General features: G+C 36.4%; 1 protein-coding gene across 5 annotated transcripts; it reads left to right on the top strand.

Moving 5' to 3' along the window:
• The first annotated feature begins 2,248 nt into the window (after positions 1-2,248).
• Positions 2,249-14,071, top strand: acy1 (aminoacylase 1). 5 transcript variants are annotated; one of them, XM_023325410.1, is made up of 16 exons: positions 2,273-2,290; positions 2,379-2,508; positions 2,636-2,778; positions 4,198-4,262; positions 4,353-4,457; positions 4,551-4,645; positions 4,841-4,917; positions 5,572-5,661; positions 6,413-6,469; positions 6,569-6,642; positions 6,916-6,965; positions 7,720-7,864; positions 7,953-8,021; positions 8,156-8,235; positions 8,865-8,925; positions 9,021-9,519. In XM_023325410.1, exons 3-16 carry the CDS (start codon positions 2,652-2,654, stop codon positions 9,183-9,185), a joined length of 1,260 nt encoding a protein of 419 aa, XP_023181178.1. In that variant the 5' UTR covers positions 2,273-2,290; positions 2,379-2,508; positions 2,636-2,651; the 3' UTR covers positions 9,186-9,519. The 5 variants fall into 5 exon arrangements, 4 of the variants coding, with proteins under 4 accessions (XP_023181180.1, XP_023181181.1, XP_005807353.1 ...); XR_002751886.1 differs by lacking the exons at positions 8,865-8,925; positions 9,021-9,519 and adding exons at positions 11,845-11,994; positions 12,379-14,071 and having other exon boundaries at positions 2,249-2,508; XM_005807296.3 differs by having other exon boundaries at positions 2,251-2,508.
• The last annotated feature ends 579 nt before the right edge of the window (positions 14,072-14,650 follow it).

The following is a 14,650-nucleotide window of genomic DNA, read 5'->3' as shown; positions in this document are numbered from 1 at the left end:
TCTTAGCACTGTTGTTGTTTACACAAAAGAGAGAACTAAATTAGAATGTTTATTTTTTGTTACTGCTAATTTGTTATTCCCATTAATATGTGTATTAATATGTGCACTTTAGCTTTGATCTGTGAAATCCACTCAGCAGCTTCATATTTTATTAATAAAGTAGGAGGGTCAATTTCTATTTATTTTCAACAGTTTTGACCGGTATGTTTAATGCTGTGAACAAGTTTAAATAAATGTCAAAACATTAAAACAATAAAAAAAAACAAAAAACTACTGCAATATTCAGATGTGTTTTTTTCAGTTTGGGTCTTTGAATGTCACTAGTTTATAAAAATAGAAAATGTCAATACAAAACCTAAATGGTAAACACAGAAGTATTGTAAAATACAGAAAAAAGTTTTATAACTTGTTGATGTGTGAGATTTACAGTATATAAGACAGAAAAACATAGGATTAGGACTAGTATATGATGAACTGGAAAGGTTGTATGTTCATTAAAACAGAAAGATATCTGCCTTTTGAAACTCAAGTTATGTGCATAAAGTGAAAAAACAGAACAAAACTCTGTCATTAAAACCCTTTTTAAAGATAAACAAATTTTTCTGAAAAAGCAGACTCATATTAAGGTGTGAGTGAAAGCTTTTCTAGTCTGTTTTCTATTGTTTTTGCAGAGAAATGATTGGACAGGACTTGTGCTATGAAAAGTATTTCACCTGATTTGTTTTTGGACAGGTGAACAAGGAGAAACTAGTCACACACGCATTCCTGATTACTGCCAGACCTCTGTCAGGAAACCACTTAAAAAGAACTTGTCTGACATCATGAAGTAGGCTAAAAGATTTGAAATAGCAACAAATTATGACTCTTTAAAGAAATTTGGAACAGATGAAAAAAATCATTGACAATTGTTAGTCCAGAAAGGGCGGCAAAGCCATTTTCAAGGCATTCGGGGCTGAAGAATCAAAGTGAGTCATTATCCACAAACGGAGAAAACATGGAACGGTGGGAAACATTTCCAGGAGTGACATCTAATTATCAATATGTGATGTTAGAGTTAAAGTCCAGTTCTTGTCTACGTCAGTGACACATTATATGGTCACAGTTAGGAACAAAGCTGAAATTTTCACCTGAAGTGAAAACGTATGTCCCTGAAATGGTTTCAAACACTAGAAACCTGGAAATAGTAGCTAGGAATAGGTATCGGCTGGTCTCTGGTCAAATACACTGGGGTTTTATGCTGATATTTTTGTAAGGACAAGTGTCACCTTTCCTATTTATTTGAGCTTTTCCCCATTTCCCCTAAAAACAATGTATCAAGGGAAATACGGAGATTCATTACACATAGATTAACCATTTTTTGGGTTGGTATTTCTGATAACATAGTGGTTTACAGCAAATGAAAACCAAAACTGAACTTACTCTGAACTCTAGAATATTACCATCAATGAAATTTATTTTTATTTGAAAAAATGCCAGCCTACTAAAAAAGTTTAATCATATACTACATGATTTTGAACTCAATACTTAGTTTGCATTCCTTCGCAATAATAATTGCATCCATATAGCAGGGATGCAGTTATTATTGCAGCTGTTAAGGTGATCAGCCTGTAGGTCTGCTAAGGTGTAACTCTTCCTTCACACACTGTGACCTTTATTTCCAAATGAAATGCAAAGTCATTTAAGAGACATTTGGGCCACTGAACAACAGTAAATCCTTTTTCTCAGTGGTAAGAAACTTGTCAAGTTGTGTATGGTTCAGGAGTTACATACAGAACTCTGTCAATAACCAGTTGTATGGCAATGACTTGCGATTACCAACAGTCTTCTCTGTGGTTGCGTTTTCATCTTTATTTCATTTCATGTAATATTCTGATAATGTAATAAAACTCAATTTAGGTGATATATTAGTTTCACTCTTTTAATTAAACACATCACCTCTCTGATATTAGGAGATGTATGCAAGCGCGGAATAAGGACGCGTTACAACTATTAAATGATAAATGGGCTTGCCACACTGGCTGAAGCGTGTTTGATTGCGTCACAGTTGAGAAATGGTATAGCCCAAATTAGGGGTGTTTTACGCTTCTTTTTTGAAAATATTATGTTTGAAGAATTACTTTAAATTATTTATGAATATTAGAGTCAATGAGTGTAAATGAGTGTAAACTCCAAAACTTTAGTTGTTTTTTTTTTTTTTTTTTTTGTGGCTTTTTAAGAGAACAAAGTGTTGTTTAAGAAGAGGTGAAATCCCCCTACAGGCTGTTTACTGTTTGTGGGTTGACTACCTCTAGTGAGTACAGGCAGCGAGTAATCTTAACTAATCCTTAAAAGTAAAATAAATATGCACATATATTCTATTTGACCTCTTGCGCCGACAGTTTGGCTTAAGCTGGTTAATGAGCAGCTCGGAGGAAAAGCTGCCACCGCTGCTGGAGCTCAGGTTACCTTTCACAAGGCTAGCCGATTCTTAGCGTGACATTTACCAGCAGACCTGAGAGCGGAAAACAGGTATGGTATCTGCTCCGACAGCCTCCACATATAACCGAGTTCAGTGTCTAGATATGAAATATAATTGGACCCTTCTTGTCTTGTATACTGGCGCAGTTTACCGTAAAATGCGTTTCGTGTTTTTAAGGGAGTAAAATCACACCATGCTACCTGACAAGGACGGTCCAGTCATTGGAGGGGGCCAGGGCTCCCCTGAAGGAGAGGACCCCTCTGTGGCTCTGTTCAGGGAATACCTCCGTCTTAAAACCGTCCACCCTGCCCCTGACTATGGTGAGACTCCTTTCGTCACAAGCAAAGTAAAATCATATGTTTAAATATCCCTCCAACAAGCTTTGTTTATTTTCACTACTTTTTAATGTTGCTAATATTTGACCAATACAAATATTTATGTGCTACATATTGCACAGTGAAACTTAGTTGAAAATGTCTTTAAAGCTTATTCTGTTGTTGAAGCAGGTTGTTGTATTACCTGCTCCTTTATCAAAGTCCACTTCTTATCTACATGAGTTACACATTATATGCCCACAGTTTGGCACAAAGCTGAAATTTTCACCTGAAGCAAAAACGTAGTATGTCCCTGAAATGGGTTCAAACACAAGAGAACTGGCAACAGCAGCTAGGAATAGGCATGGACACCAGTGTTGATGTAAACAAAGATTGTAAACACCTATGAATTCAATTCCTCAATTTTTGTACCATGTCTGCAGTTTAAAGTTCTTTAAATGAAATGAAATAAAAAGTACCTAAATCTCTGTCTGTATGGAGCTTAAGGACAGACAGAGATTTGTACTTTAGCTCTGTCTGTACAAATCTCTGTACAACATATTGCTTTTTCTGGTACAAATACATTATTAGTTCATACCTGCTTCCAAAGTGGGATGTTCTCATCTGCAGCTAGTAATGAAAAACAAAAAGCAAGTTTCTAAAATATTTCAATTTTATGTAAAAAAAAATTTAATTAAACAGTTTTTTTCTATATTAAAATGGATAAGCAGAAATTTAAGCTTGAATATAAAACGCTTTTTTAAGGTAATGATAAAAAAGTCAAAGACTAAGTGAAACAAAACATTTGCCTGTTTATATCTTTTGTTGTGACTCTAGGAGGCTCTCTTTCTTTAGTGCTATTTCACACCAAAAAAGTTATTCATACAGACAAGCAAGAACATAAAAATGTGCATAAAGTTTAGAAAAATAGTTAGTTTTTGGTGCTGGAGTAAAGCGGCGGCCCCAGATACGGAAGAGGTTTGTTTTCAACCAGCTGTCTGGAGTTCAGTTCTTGACCTCTGTACATTATTTCCATGCTGTTTCCCTTTAGCTGTCTCAGTTTTGTGAACAAAAACCGCAGCAACACAAAACCTTAAAAAAAATTAACTTCTCTGTCTCAAAAACACAATGTCAAGAAACTCAACCATACCAATTTTGCTATTTTTATTTTTAAAACAGGAAAATCAGCTTGAGAAACTGTGTTTCAGCGTATTTCTTCTGGACACTCTCATTTCGTCTTATTGGGATTTAGAAGTCTCTAAAACATGCAGAAGTGTTACAACATAGCTGGTTTATAAATTTGTATTTTTTATTATTATACTAACCTTCCACAGCAGTAAATAACCAACAAGAAAAAGATTAGTGCCAGAGAATTTGAACATATCAATTAATGTTAAAACTAGCTGTGTGTTTTTTCATTTGTAGATTCTGCTCTCAGGTTCTTGGACAGAATAGCTGAGGAGCTGGAGCTTCCCATGAAAAAGATTGAGGTGATTTACTTCATGATATGATGATCAGATGCAAGATATCTGTAAGCTTGTGACAGATGTTTCTTAATTCACCCGTCCATCTGCTCTCAGGTCTGTCCAGGCAGAGTTGTATCTATCATGACATGGGAAGGGACGAAACCCACCCTAAAATCCGTCTTACTGAACTCCCACACAGATGTTGTACCTGTTTACCAGGTACGAGCTTGACCTCAGTTCTGTGAGTTACTGTCCTGTTATTACCTGAAACAGATGAGTAAAGAATAGACTTGGTATCAATCTCTTCTCCAGGAGCACTGGAAATACGATGCTTTCAGTGCTATGAAAGATGCTGAGGGTAACATTTTTGCCCGTGGATCTCAGGACATGAAATGTGTGACTATACAGTGGGTATAAAAATAAAAACTGCCTCAATAGCTTCTCTTATTAAACAGAATTTTTACTCTAGTGTTGTTGTGATCTTCACTTGTGTTCATGTGCAGTGAGAACAACTTGTTTAATCACTGAACCTGCTCTCTTGTCTATTCAGACGGTTTCTTTGTCATAATACGTGCTGAGTTGGGTATTTGTTGTCTGTATAGATACATTCAGGCGGTCAGAAGACTGAAGGCGCAGGGATGGAAACCGACACGCACTGTGCATTTAATGTTTGTTCCTGGTAAGTTATTTGACTGGGTCCACACTTCATACATCAGCTATTCAGGACTTTAGAAGGATGTCATAAAGCGTCTTTCATTGGAAAGCATGATGACGTGCAAGAAGACAAAAAGGCTAAAAAATGGCACCTTGAGGTCTCTAAGTCTACAGAACAACAATTAGGAAAATCTAGAGGTTTAGGAATAATGTCAGAACAAATCTTTTTGCTCATCCTAAACTTCCAGACTATGCTAATTTGTGCTGGAACTTTATCTGGAAACCTGCAGGTGGACTTGACATGAAACAAAGGATGAATATATGGCAAATCACCTTTTGTCCACTGTTATGTATGTGTAGTACATGTGTGTTGCTGTGGGCTTGTTTTACTTCTTAAGAGTTTCTAGGCTTTATGAACACTTTGAAGTACCAGGGCATTTTACAAAAAAAAAAAAAAAAAAAAATAGAGCACTCTCTCTGTATCTGTAAAGGGTAAGTGTTTTTCTGTAATGTTATAAAATACATTATAAAATTTATGGAGCAAATTTACCAGGGAAAACTATACATGTGGCCAGAGTTGAAACTGACTGAAAAACTCGATGTAACTGTTAAAACTAGATTATCTTTCAGTAAAAAAAAATTGTGTTTAAAACTTTCACACTCTGAGATTTTTTTTCAGATGAAGAAGTTGGAGGCCATAAGGGAATGGAAACATTTGTGACGCATCCAGAGTTTCAAAAGTTAAACATCGGCTTTTCTCTGGATGAAGGTATCTTTACTAATTTTTTATGCACTTCGCATGGGCTTATTTATTATTCTTTAAAAAAAAAGACATGTCTTTGGATGAAATTAAATTGAGCCCACAGAACAGTAGTTACGAGAAACATCTGGACCCTTAAACGAAGCATACTTAACAACTATTATGCAATAAACAGGATTACATTTTAAGGAGGAATTAACGCAGAGTTACGTTACTATTTGATCATGTAAGAGATCAAAGGTCTCTAACACATATCTTCCTTGAAGCCTGCTTGATAATCTAAATTGTAAAGCAGGAATTAAAAAATTCTTTGAAGAAATTGTAAGCATGAGACGACAGGGGTTCCTTCAGAGTCTAAAATTTTGTCCAGGTCTTTTTCTATCCTGGATACAAATGGAATATGAAAATATAGCATGGATTTTCTTATTGTTTAGATTTCCACTCTTTATTCTCCATCCCATAGTGTAAAGAGATTTGTCAGTCTATCTGGTGGATCTTATGAGTTTTGTAGAAATACTTGCCATAAATTCATAATGAACTTATTTAAAACCCTTTTCAGAGATGGTATGTGTTCAGTTAAATCTCATCGTCACAGTAAAATGTTTGTGCCTGAATTTTCCTCTAAGCTGTTTTAAATTAACATATTTTATCTTTCTTTATGTACCAGTAGCGTTGCTGCTGCTAGTCTGTACTCTGTTATCTATTTTCTTTGATTTGCTCTCTTCATGCTGATCTTATGTTTTTTGTTTGTATTCTGGAGGTCTGGCCAATCCTGGTGAGGCTTTCACTGTGTTTTATGGAGAAAGGAACCCCTGGTGTGAGTATGCAACACAAATGAGGATGTAAGGCTCCTGCATGGCTTTCACTCTTTCTGCCCAAGAATGAAAAGAAAACCTGACCACTGTCTCCTTTTCAGGGATTACTGTCCGCTGCCCGGGAAGTCCTGGTCATGGCTCTAGGTTTGTGGAAAACACAGCTGCAGAAAAACTCGTAAGATCCTTTCATTTTTCTCCAACATGTTTTAAAAAAACATGGCCATTCTTTTGCTTCAAATATTTTTTGCACTGAGGTGTTTTTTTTTTGTTTTTTTTTTAGCAGAACTGATCATTTTTAATAGTACAAATCACAAAACTTATCGTAAATCAATTGTATAAAAGTAAATCTTCTGCCAAGCTTACAATCAATAAAATCATTGCATCACAAATTTTCTCATTACAAAAACTAGCTAAGACAAAACGGATCAGTTTCTTTTCTTTCTTGCAGCGACAAGTCATCAACTCTTTTCTGGACTTCAGAGAGAAGGAGAAACATCGGTGAGATAGTTTCGATTTCCCTGCTTTAAATCGTCTTTTATGTGAAAATATGAATTTTTTTTATGTTGCACATTATTCATCTTCCAGCTTGCTTTAGTTTAAAAAGAGTAAGAAGGTGTGATGTACTAGTATTATTAATTATGTTAAGAAATGTAAAAGAAATATCTTTTTTTTCAATGATATTGAGCTTTCAGTTTGAGTTTTCAGAGGTACACAAGCAGGCATCGTAATTTGTAAATAATGGCGTGTGAGGCCAGCTGAATACTTTCATTTCAACTGTAGCAGTTTGGGTTTTTGGAGACTTCGTCCAGCATCTTGCGGTCTACTCTCGGTGAACTTGAACATCCAAGTATTTTTCATGGCAAATTTGTTAATTTGAATTTTCTTTGAGACCTCTTTTACTCTCTTACCAGAAGCTAAACAAATTTCTTCCTGAAGGTCTCTGGCAGGTTCATAAACAGCTGCTTTGATGTAGCTGCGTTACTTTAACCATTTTGTGTGAATAAATGTGGGAAAATCCTATTTTTCTTCTTCACTGTGAAGTGCATCATTCTTTATTACATTTTACATAAAGTTTTACATTTGTTTTAATCATTTTACTTCTATTTCCCAGTATTATGCATAATTTTTTATTAAATATCCATGTTTGTCCTGATTTTATATATTTTTTAATGGTTGTAGTTGCCCTCCTGTGGCAGTCATAGTTTTCCTTTTTGAATATGGCGTTTCTCACTGCCCTTGTTATGTCTGCCAGGTTAAACACCAGTGAGTGTTTCACACTGGGAGACGTCACCACTGTGAATATGACCATGGTTAAAGGCGGTGTGGCCTACAATGTCATCCCAGCTGAAATGGATGTCAGCTTCGACTTAAGAATCCCACCCACAGTAAACCTCCAGGTGCGTAATGTTACATTATTGACATGTAACTCCACAGTGACCAACCCTCATATTTAATGCAAACTTTAAACATTCAATTCCCCATCAGGAGTTTGAAAAGCAGATCAAGCAGTGGTGTAAAGATGCAGGAGATGATGTCACGTATGAGTTTGCTCAGGTCAGTGAATTTCCTCCAGATTAGACAAACAATCTACTGAACTATGTGATCTACTGTTGGCTGCTTCTCTCAGTGATTCATTCCTTGCTGGTCTGTTTGGTTTTGTTGAATGAAACTAAATAGTTTCTTTGCAGAAACACATGAACCAGAACATCACATCCACAGCTGAGAACGATCCCTGGTGGAGCGCATTCAGTGCCACCTGCAAGTCATTGTGAGTACTGTGCAGATCAGATGTTTAATTGTAAATCCTCCATTCGAATGTCAGATTATTTTGGGAGTTTTTAACTGTTTAATCGATCAGTTCTTTTTTTGGGATGGACTCGATGCAAAAACCAACTGGAACTATATGTGGAAACAGGGTGCACAACTTTGAATTTAGGATAAGAACTTGGAGTACTGCATTTTATTTTATCTATTCCACACACAAAATTATACATATTGGCCTAAATATAGACGTACTCATGGAAAGAAAATGAGAGAAAATGACCAATAAATGCATTCTTATACAAAATGAATTTAACTTTCCTCAAAGTTATTTCAAAAATGCTGAGCTATTGGAACATTTGCCTCCATTTATTGCATCTTCTTTAAGTTTACTGTAAATCAGTTCTGCTGGTGTAGAGTAAATGTGCGACTTTTACCTGCATGCAGTACTCAAGCATAACATTTAGATATTTTCTTCAGTATTTTAGTTTGGACAACCCTTCTAACATTTTTCCTTCATAAGTTTTCTCAAATTTGCTGCAGTTGCGAGTTGGCGAGGAACAGTTTTATTTATTCATCACAGTGCCTGGAAATGCTTTGCATTTGTTATGCATCATACCATCATCTCTACTGCAGGAATATGACTTTGGAAAAGGAGATATTCCCAGCTGCCACCGACAGCCGTTTCATCAGAGCAGTGAGTATAAAAAAACCCTGCAGCCTTTTTGTTACCATTTAAAATTACACAATTGAATCAGTCCCTGCCTCTGACCTGTTTTTTAATTACTCCAGGTGGGTATCCCTGCCATTGGCTTTTCTCCAATGAACAGGACCCCCATTCTGCTGCACGATCATAACGAACACCTGAATGAGCGAGTCTTCCTGAACGGCATCGGCGTGTACGAGAGGCTCATCCCAGCTCTGACCGCCGTTCCTGCCTCACCTGACGAGGCTTAGTCGATCTTTAATCCTCACTGAAACACTTTTCACTGGCTATATGAATATTTAACTTGAGGAATTTGCAGAGATTACCAAAGAATAACAACATGTATATGATTAAGCCAAACTGAGCACTTAAAGTTTGATATTTCTTAATTTTGGATTGTTCTCAGGTAGTTTTGAATTACATCAAATTGTATCAGATCCATATCATCCTAAAGAAAAAATCACTTATTGTGCTAAAGATTGTTTTCACTTGTATAACCGTTATGTGATGAAGATCACACATTATTTAATTGTAAATGATTGTTCAACAAATACAATCTTGTTTAATAAACAATAGAATAATGAAGACATTTGTTTGTTTTGTCTTTTACCCAAGACTTACTTGTTTTCCACAAATGTCAAATTTGACAAGGGCATGGATTTTCTAACCAAAGCTCTGGATCTCTGAAGCTTCTTGCTGAATTACGATGAGTCTCATAGTTGCTTTTCAGATCATATTATATGCTTTTCAGCTGAAATCACTTATTGCCAAAATTTACTCTAAAACATCTTAACGGGATGAAGAAAACAAGTTGGCGTAATTTGTCTGTGGCTGGCACTGTTGCTTAGGAATGTCAAGATTTAAATCTGGTGTTTCTTTTATGCTGGCATTATTTGTCTTTTGTGAAAGTTTTGAAGTAATCCATGGCAATTTATGGCCTACAATTGTATATTGTTGTGTGTAATGTGGATTTTGTCAGGGACATGCTTTCAATTTGTACCTTAAATTCAGTATTGGTCATGTGTCTAATCAGAGGCCACATAAATGAGAGGTTTAATTACATCGTCTGTTTATTGCAAGCAATTAACCTCCACCTGAGGTGCTAATCTGCCTCTGGGACGAAACAGATTTGCAACTACATCAATAAATGATTAAAGCCATCAGTGCTGCCTATAGTTTGAACACCTCAAAATTAGAGTCCAGTTGGGAGAAAAAAAAAAGAGTTCACTCAACACTGTCTTGATAAATTACAGCTACGAACACTAGAGATGGTTAATTTAGTTGACAACACAGAAAAGAGAGATTAATCTGGGGTTTCACAGTGTGGGCACTTTCTGAAGATGTTCAGTACAATAAAATACAATCAGGGGAGCCTAATTTCAAACTGTAGTATCAGATTCACAGGGTGAAGTGAGCACAAAGAATTAATTCACTTGAATTTGGTCAAATAAATGGACTGAAATGATAAGTTTCTCAGCCACTGCTTTCTTGTTACTGTGTTGTCTGTTAATGGATGTTTAATTTGTTAGCAACTAGAAGGAAGGCAGTGAAAACAGGGAGGCAGAAACATGTTCACATTGTCCTGTGGCAGATGTTTCCACTCATTTAGTTGAAAATACTCCAGGGGGTAAGAAGATATTCATGAGACGAGAAGATGAGTTTTACACTCAAGTTCCTTTGTTGCTGCAATCCTAAAGACCCAGGGACCTGGCACTGCAGCTTCACTTGTTGTGGTGACATGCCGTTAGTGCAGGGTGGTTAAAATCACTGCCTTACAAAATTAATTAAATACCTTTTTAATCATTTGTCATATTAGAGTAAAACCTTCAATATATGTACTGGGATTGTCTGTAATAAAACAACACAAAGTATTACATTATTGTGACGTGGAAGGAAAATGATAAAATATATATAAAAGTGTGGGGTCTTACTTTTACTCAACTCTGAAATCCATAAGTAAAATTCAGTACAACAAACTGGCTTCAGAAGGTAACCAAGACGTGGCTGTCCACCTAAACTAACAGAACAGGCAAGGAACGCTTTAATCTGTATATCTATCTGTATGTCTTAAGATATATTTAGTGCTCCCCCTTAAATTTGTCCTAGCCATTCTGATAAAAATTTTCTGGAAGTGACACTACATCCAGGGCAACTAACAGCCCCAGAGATCTTGAGTTTATGGCACATTGGCAAAAAGAAACCCATTATCAGAAGAAGTCATCTTTGCAGTTTGCCACAATCCATTCAAATGATGTGGAAGTAGGTGTTCTGCCCATATGTCTCTAAATTAAACTCTTTACATTGAAAATATTGTTTGTGGAGTAAAGCTAAAAGTCCACCCTAACCACACTACCCTTTTGCAAAACATGATGTTGGCAGATCATGTTGTGGAGTTTGTTGGATAACAAACTTAAACCTAGTGCATAACCAGAGCTAAAATGGAACTGTTCACCGCATTTCAGAATGGCCCAGTCAAAGTTCAGACCTCAATCCGTTTGAGAATCTGTGGTATTGCTTGAGAATTGATGTGCACAGATGCTGTTTCTGAGCTTCAGCTATTATGTAATAAAGAATGGGGAAACATTTTCAGCTTTTGGATGCATGAAACTGGTAGAGACACCCAGACTTGCAGCACTAATTGCAAGGCGCTTCTATAGAATGTCACAAAGTTAAAAGGCATTAAATTCCTACATTTATAATGATGATAATGCTTATGAAGTTATTTATAGGTTCATTATTTTACATCTTCATGCTTCCTTACTAAAATTTCCTTTGAATGGGTCCTGAACACATATGTAGATGCAGTAAAAAGGTTTCATATGGCCTTTGCTTAAGGTTTTTACTGTCCTTCAATGAAGTTGTGATGTTTGTAGTAGGACTCTGAATATGTTGCATAATGTTTCCCTATAGCAGACATTTCCCTGCAAAATGGGTCAGATTTCATCCAGACACAATGAGAATCCTGGCGGATGTGAACAGCATATTGAGAAGGAGAGTTTAGCGCTGTGGGAACCCTGAGCTCCTGAGCCTTACTGCTGCAGCTCAGATCTGACGATACAGGTATAGAGCTTTTTTCTAGTTGTAAAGTTTAACATCCAAGTCAAATATCTACTATTTATCAGGGTTATTAGTGTTACATTGTTAAGATGTGGAAGCACGAATGTTTTTATGAAAACTGACAAATTGGCCCACAGTTTTAATTTGTGTGCTCAAAATAGCTTATAAAGAGGGAATACTTTTTTGAACTGGAAGAATAACAACAGAAAGAGGTGAGAAGTAAACAACACATTTGATGTATTATGTTGTTTACATTAGGTTAAGGTCAGTCTTATCTTCAGCACAGCCCTCTTTGGATTTGTTCTCCAATTAACTGAGCATGTCTCTCAAAGGGGGGGCACCGACAGGAAGACTGAGCAGCCAGTAATTAGTCTTCTCTCTCCCCAGGACATGACAGCAGCCTTAACACATTGGGCCGTCAGGGAGACGCATAAAAGCAGAAGCCACATCCTTCCTCCCAGAGGGGGCAGGTGCAGTCATCCTGCCGGCTGTCGAGCATGAGAACGCCGTGCTGTGCATCGCATTGCTGCTGCTTAGCAGTTTGCAGAGGACATGTTGCTTTTGCTGCTAATTTGGGAAGAATTTGGCAAATATGGAAAAGCAGAAATGTGTACACTTAAGCACCCTCCACGATGACAGTCCTAGCTATTTGAAATGTGTAAACGTTTCTAAAATGAAATGTTGTTGTTTTGCATTAACATATTCTAATGCTGGAAACATTAAACAAATCCATTGTTTAATTTATTCTGAAGTGAAGAGAAAATCCAACATTAATTTTTAAAGTAACCTTGTGTGTTTTTTAGCCACATAGTGCTACTATAAATAAATAACTATGTTTCCTTCAGGTGTTATTAAAAGGCTGCATATATCAAATATGACTTAAAAAACTGTAAGTTATGCCTAGTACTGGCTAGTCTGAAGGAGTTGAGTGGAGGAACTGCTCTGTGAGGGAGAAGCTTGGATACTTCAGGTTTTAGGCCCAGAGACCTTGATAGATAATGGAAGATGGTTGATTTTGTGTCTAATGGAGCATTTCTGTCTTGATCCAACCACATGTCTGTTTTATGACAGAGTATAGATTTTTATTTTAAATTTCCTGGTGTTTCAAAGAGTTGATTATACCATGCACTCGAACAAGGTTCCCTGTAAACTTTGGGAGAAAACAGCTTCAGGTATAGTTATTTTATGGGACTTGTAAGTGATGCCACTGAATAATTTTGCTTGAATGAAGGTTGATTCTTTCTAAATATTTTAACATGAGAATATGCATTACAGGTCCATTACTTACATATTTCTCCCAAACATATTGCAAAAAAGACAGTGACTTATGCCTTTAGAGCACATGAGCAACAGAAAAAAACCTCACCTTATAAGTATGTAAAAAGAAAGAATGAAATCAATTTGCAAATCTATTAAAGAGGTTACCGTTCATCTCGTTTGTACATCTGCAGCATCTCAGGGTTTAGTTTCATGCTTGAGGGGAGAGCTGCTAACCCTCACAGATGCTGCAGTTAATAAAAGAACGTAAAGAAATTAAATCCTACAGCTGAGTGGCGACTCATTCTGCCGTGTTGCGCTGCAGTGTAGCTACAACTGTCCTCTGGCAGTAATTGCAGCTGAAACCTTCTGTGATGGAAACAAGATTCCCCCTTAAACAAGGGATTAATTGTAGTCTGCCAGGCACTGCGGTTTTGCTGGCACCGTACCGTACTACACTGGCCAACACATTCTCTTGCACTTGTCTATGCACTCATACCCCCATCCTCCAAGTCTTAGCAAATTAATAATAATCATGTTGAACAAAGAGAGAATTGTTAAACGCTAAAATAAATCTCTTACACAGCTTATGAATCATCATTACTGCCTTATTTTTCTTATTTACATTTCGTGTCATCTGTATGTGTTTTTTTTTAGCATTTTTATGTTATGTACGCTTAAACAGAAGTTCTGAACGTTTAACAAAAATATGCAAGGGTAAATGTAAGGTAAAAACCCTCATGTGAACCCTCTGCTCTTAAAAGTGCAGGCTTTACAAATGGTTCATGAACTTGGCTTTGACTTTTTTCATAAATGAAGACAGTGTGAAACGTGTCGTGTGTGATTTTGTCCACTTGAGGTGAAATGATTTTTGAACACAGAATATGTTTACATGGATGAGTCTGTACTTTCTTTTTATCATGACTAACTATTAATTTAATATAAACACAAGATACCCAGCAACACTTAAAAAGTGCAAATCTAGAAAAACTGACTGGAATGACTAATTTAAAATATTTTAAGACAAAACCAAATACTGCATGAAACATTTTGAGAGGAGAGAAGTTGGCTGGCGTTTGTTGACTGCCTTTGTCCACTGTCCCATCTTTTAGCCGAAGACAATAAATGCAGATGGCAGTTTGTGTCCAAACAAACAAGCAAGCAAAAACCAAACAAGAAATAAATGAGTCTGTGGATCGGATCATACATAATGAAAATGAAAAGGCAGGTGAGTTCATCAACTGGATTCACCTGCGTTTTTAAACCAGAGAATGAAAGGAAATGAAAAGGCAAACAGACACATTTCCTTCCTTACCCAGGAAGGAAAAAGTGGATCTTTTATCTCAACACTGAGTTGAGATAAAAGAAGTTAATATATACTGTATGTTTCATACCATTGGCC

Source organism: Xiphophorus maculatus, chromosome 20 (assembly GCF_002775205.1).
Source record: "Xiphophorus maculatus strain JP 163 A chromosome 20, X_maculatus-5.0-male, whole genome shotgun sequence".
Classification (NCBI taxonomy): Eukaryota; Metazoa; Chordata; class Actinopteri; order Cyprinodontiformes; family Poeciliidae; genus Xiphophorus; species Xiphophorus maculatus.
This window is presented reverse-complemented; position numbering and strand designations above follow the sequence as displayed.

Bases quoted from the DNA above. Each gene is read 5' to 3' on its own strand.
- acy1 (XM_005807296.3), top strand. From the start codon at position 2,652: ATGCTACCTGACAAGGACGGTCCAGTCATTGGAGGGGGCCAGGGCTCC. The intron at 4,646-4,840 runs GTGGGTATAAAA...TTGTCTGTATAG, and splicing joins ATGAAATGTGTGACTATACA to ATACATTCAGGCGGTCAGAA. The intron at 8,022-8,155 runs GTCAGTGAATTT...GTTTCTTTGCAG, and splicing joins TCACGTATGAGTTTGCTCAG to AAACACATGAACCAGAACAT.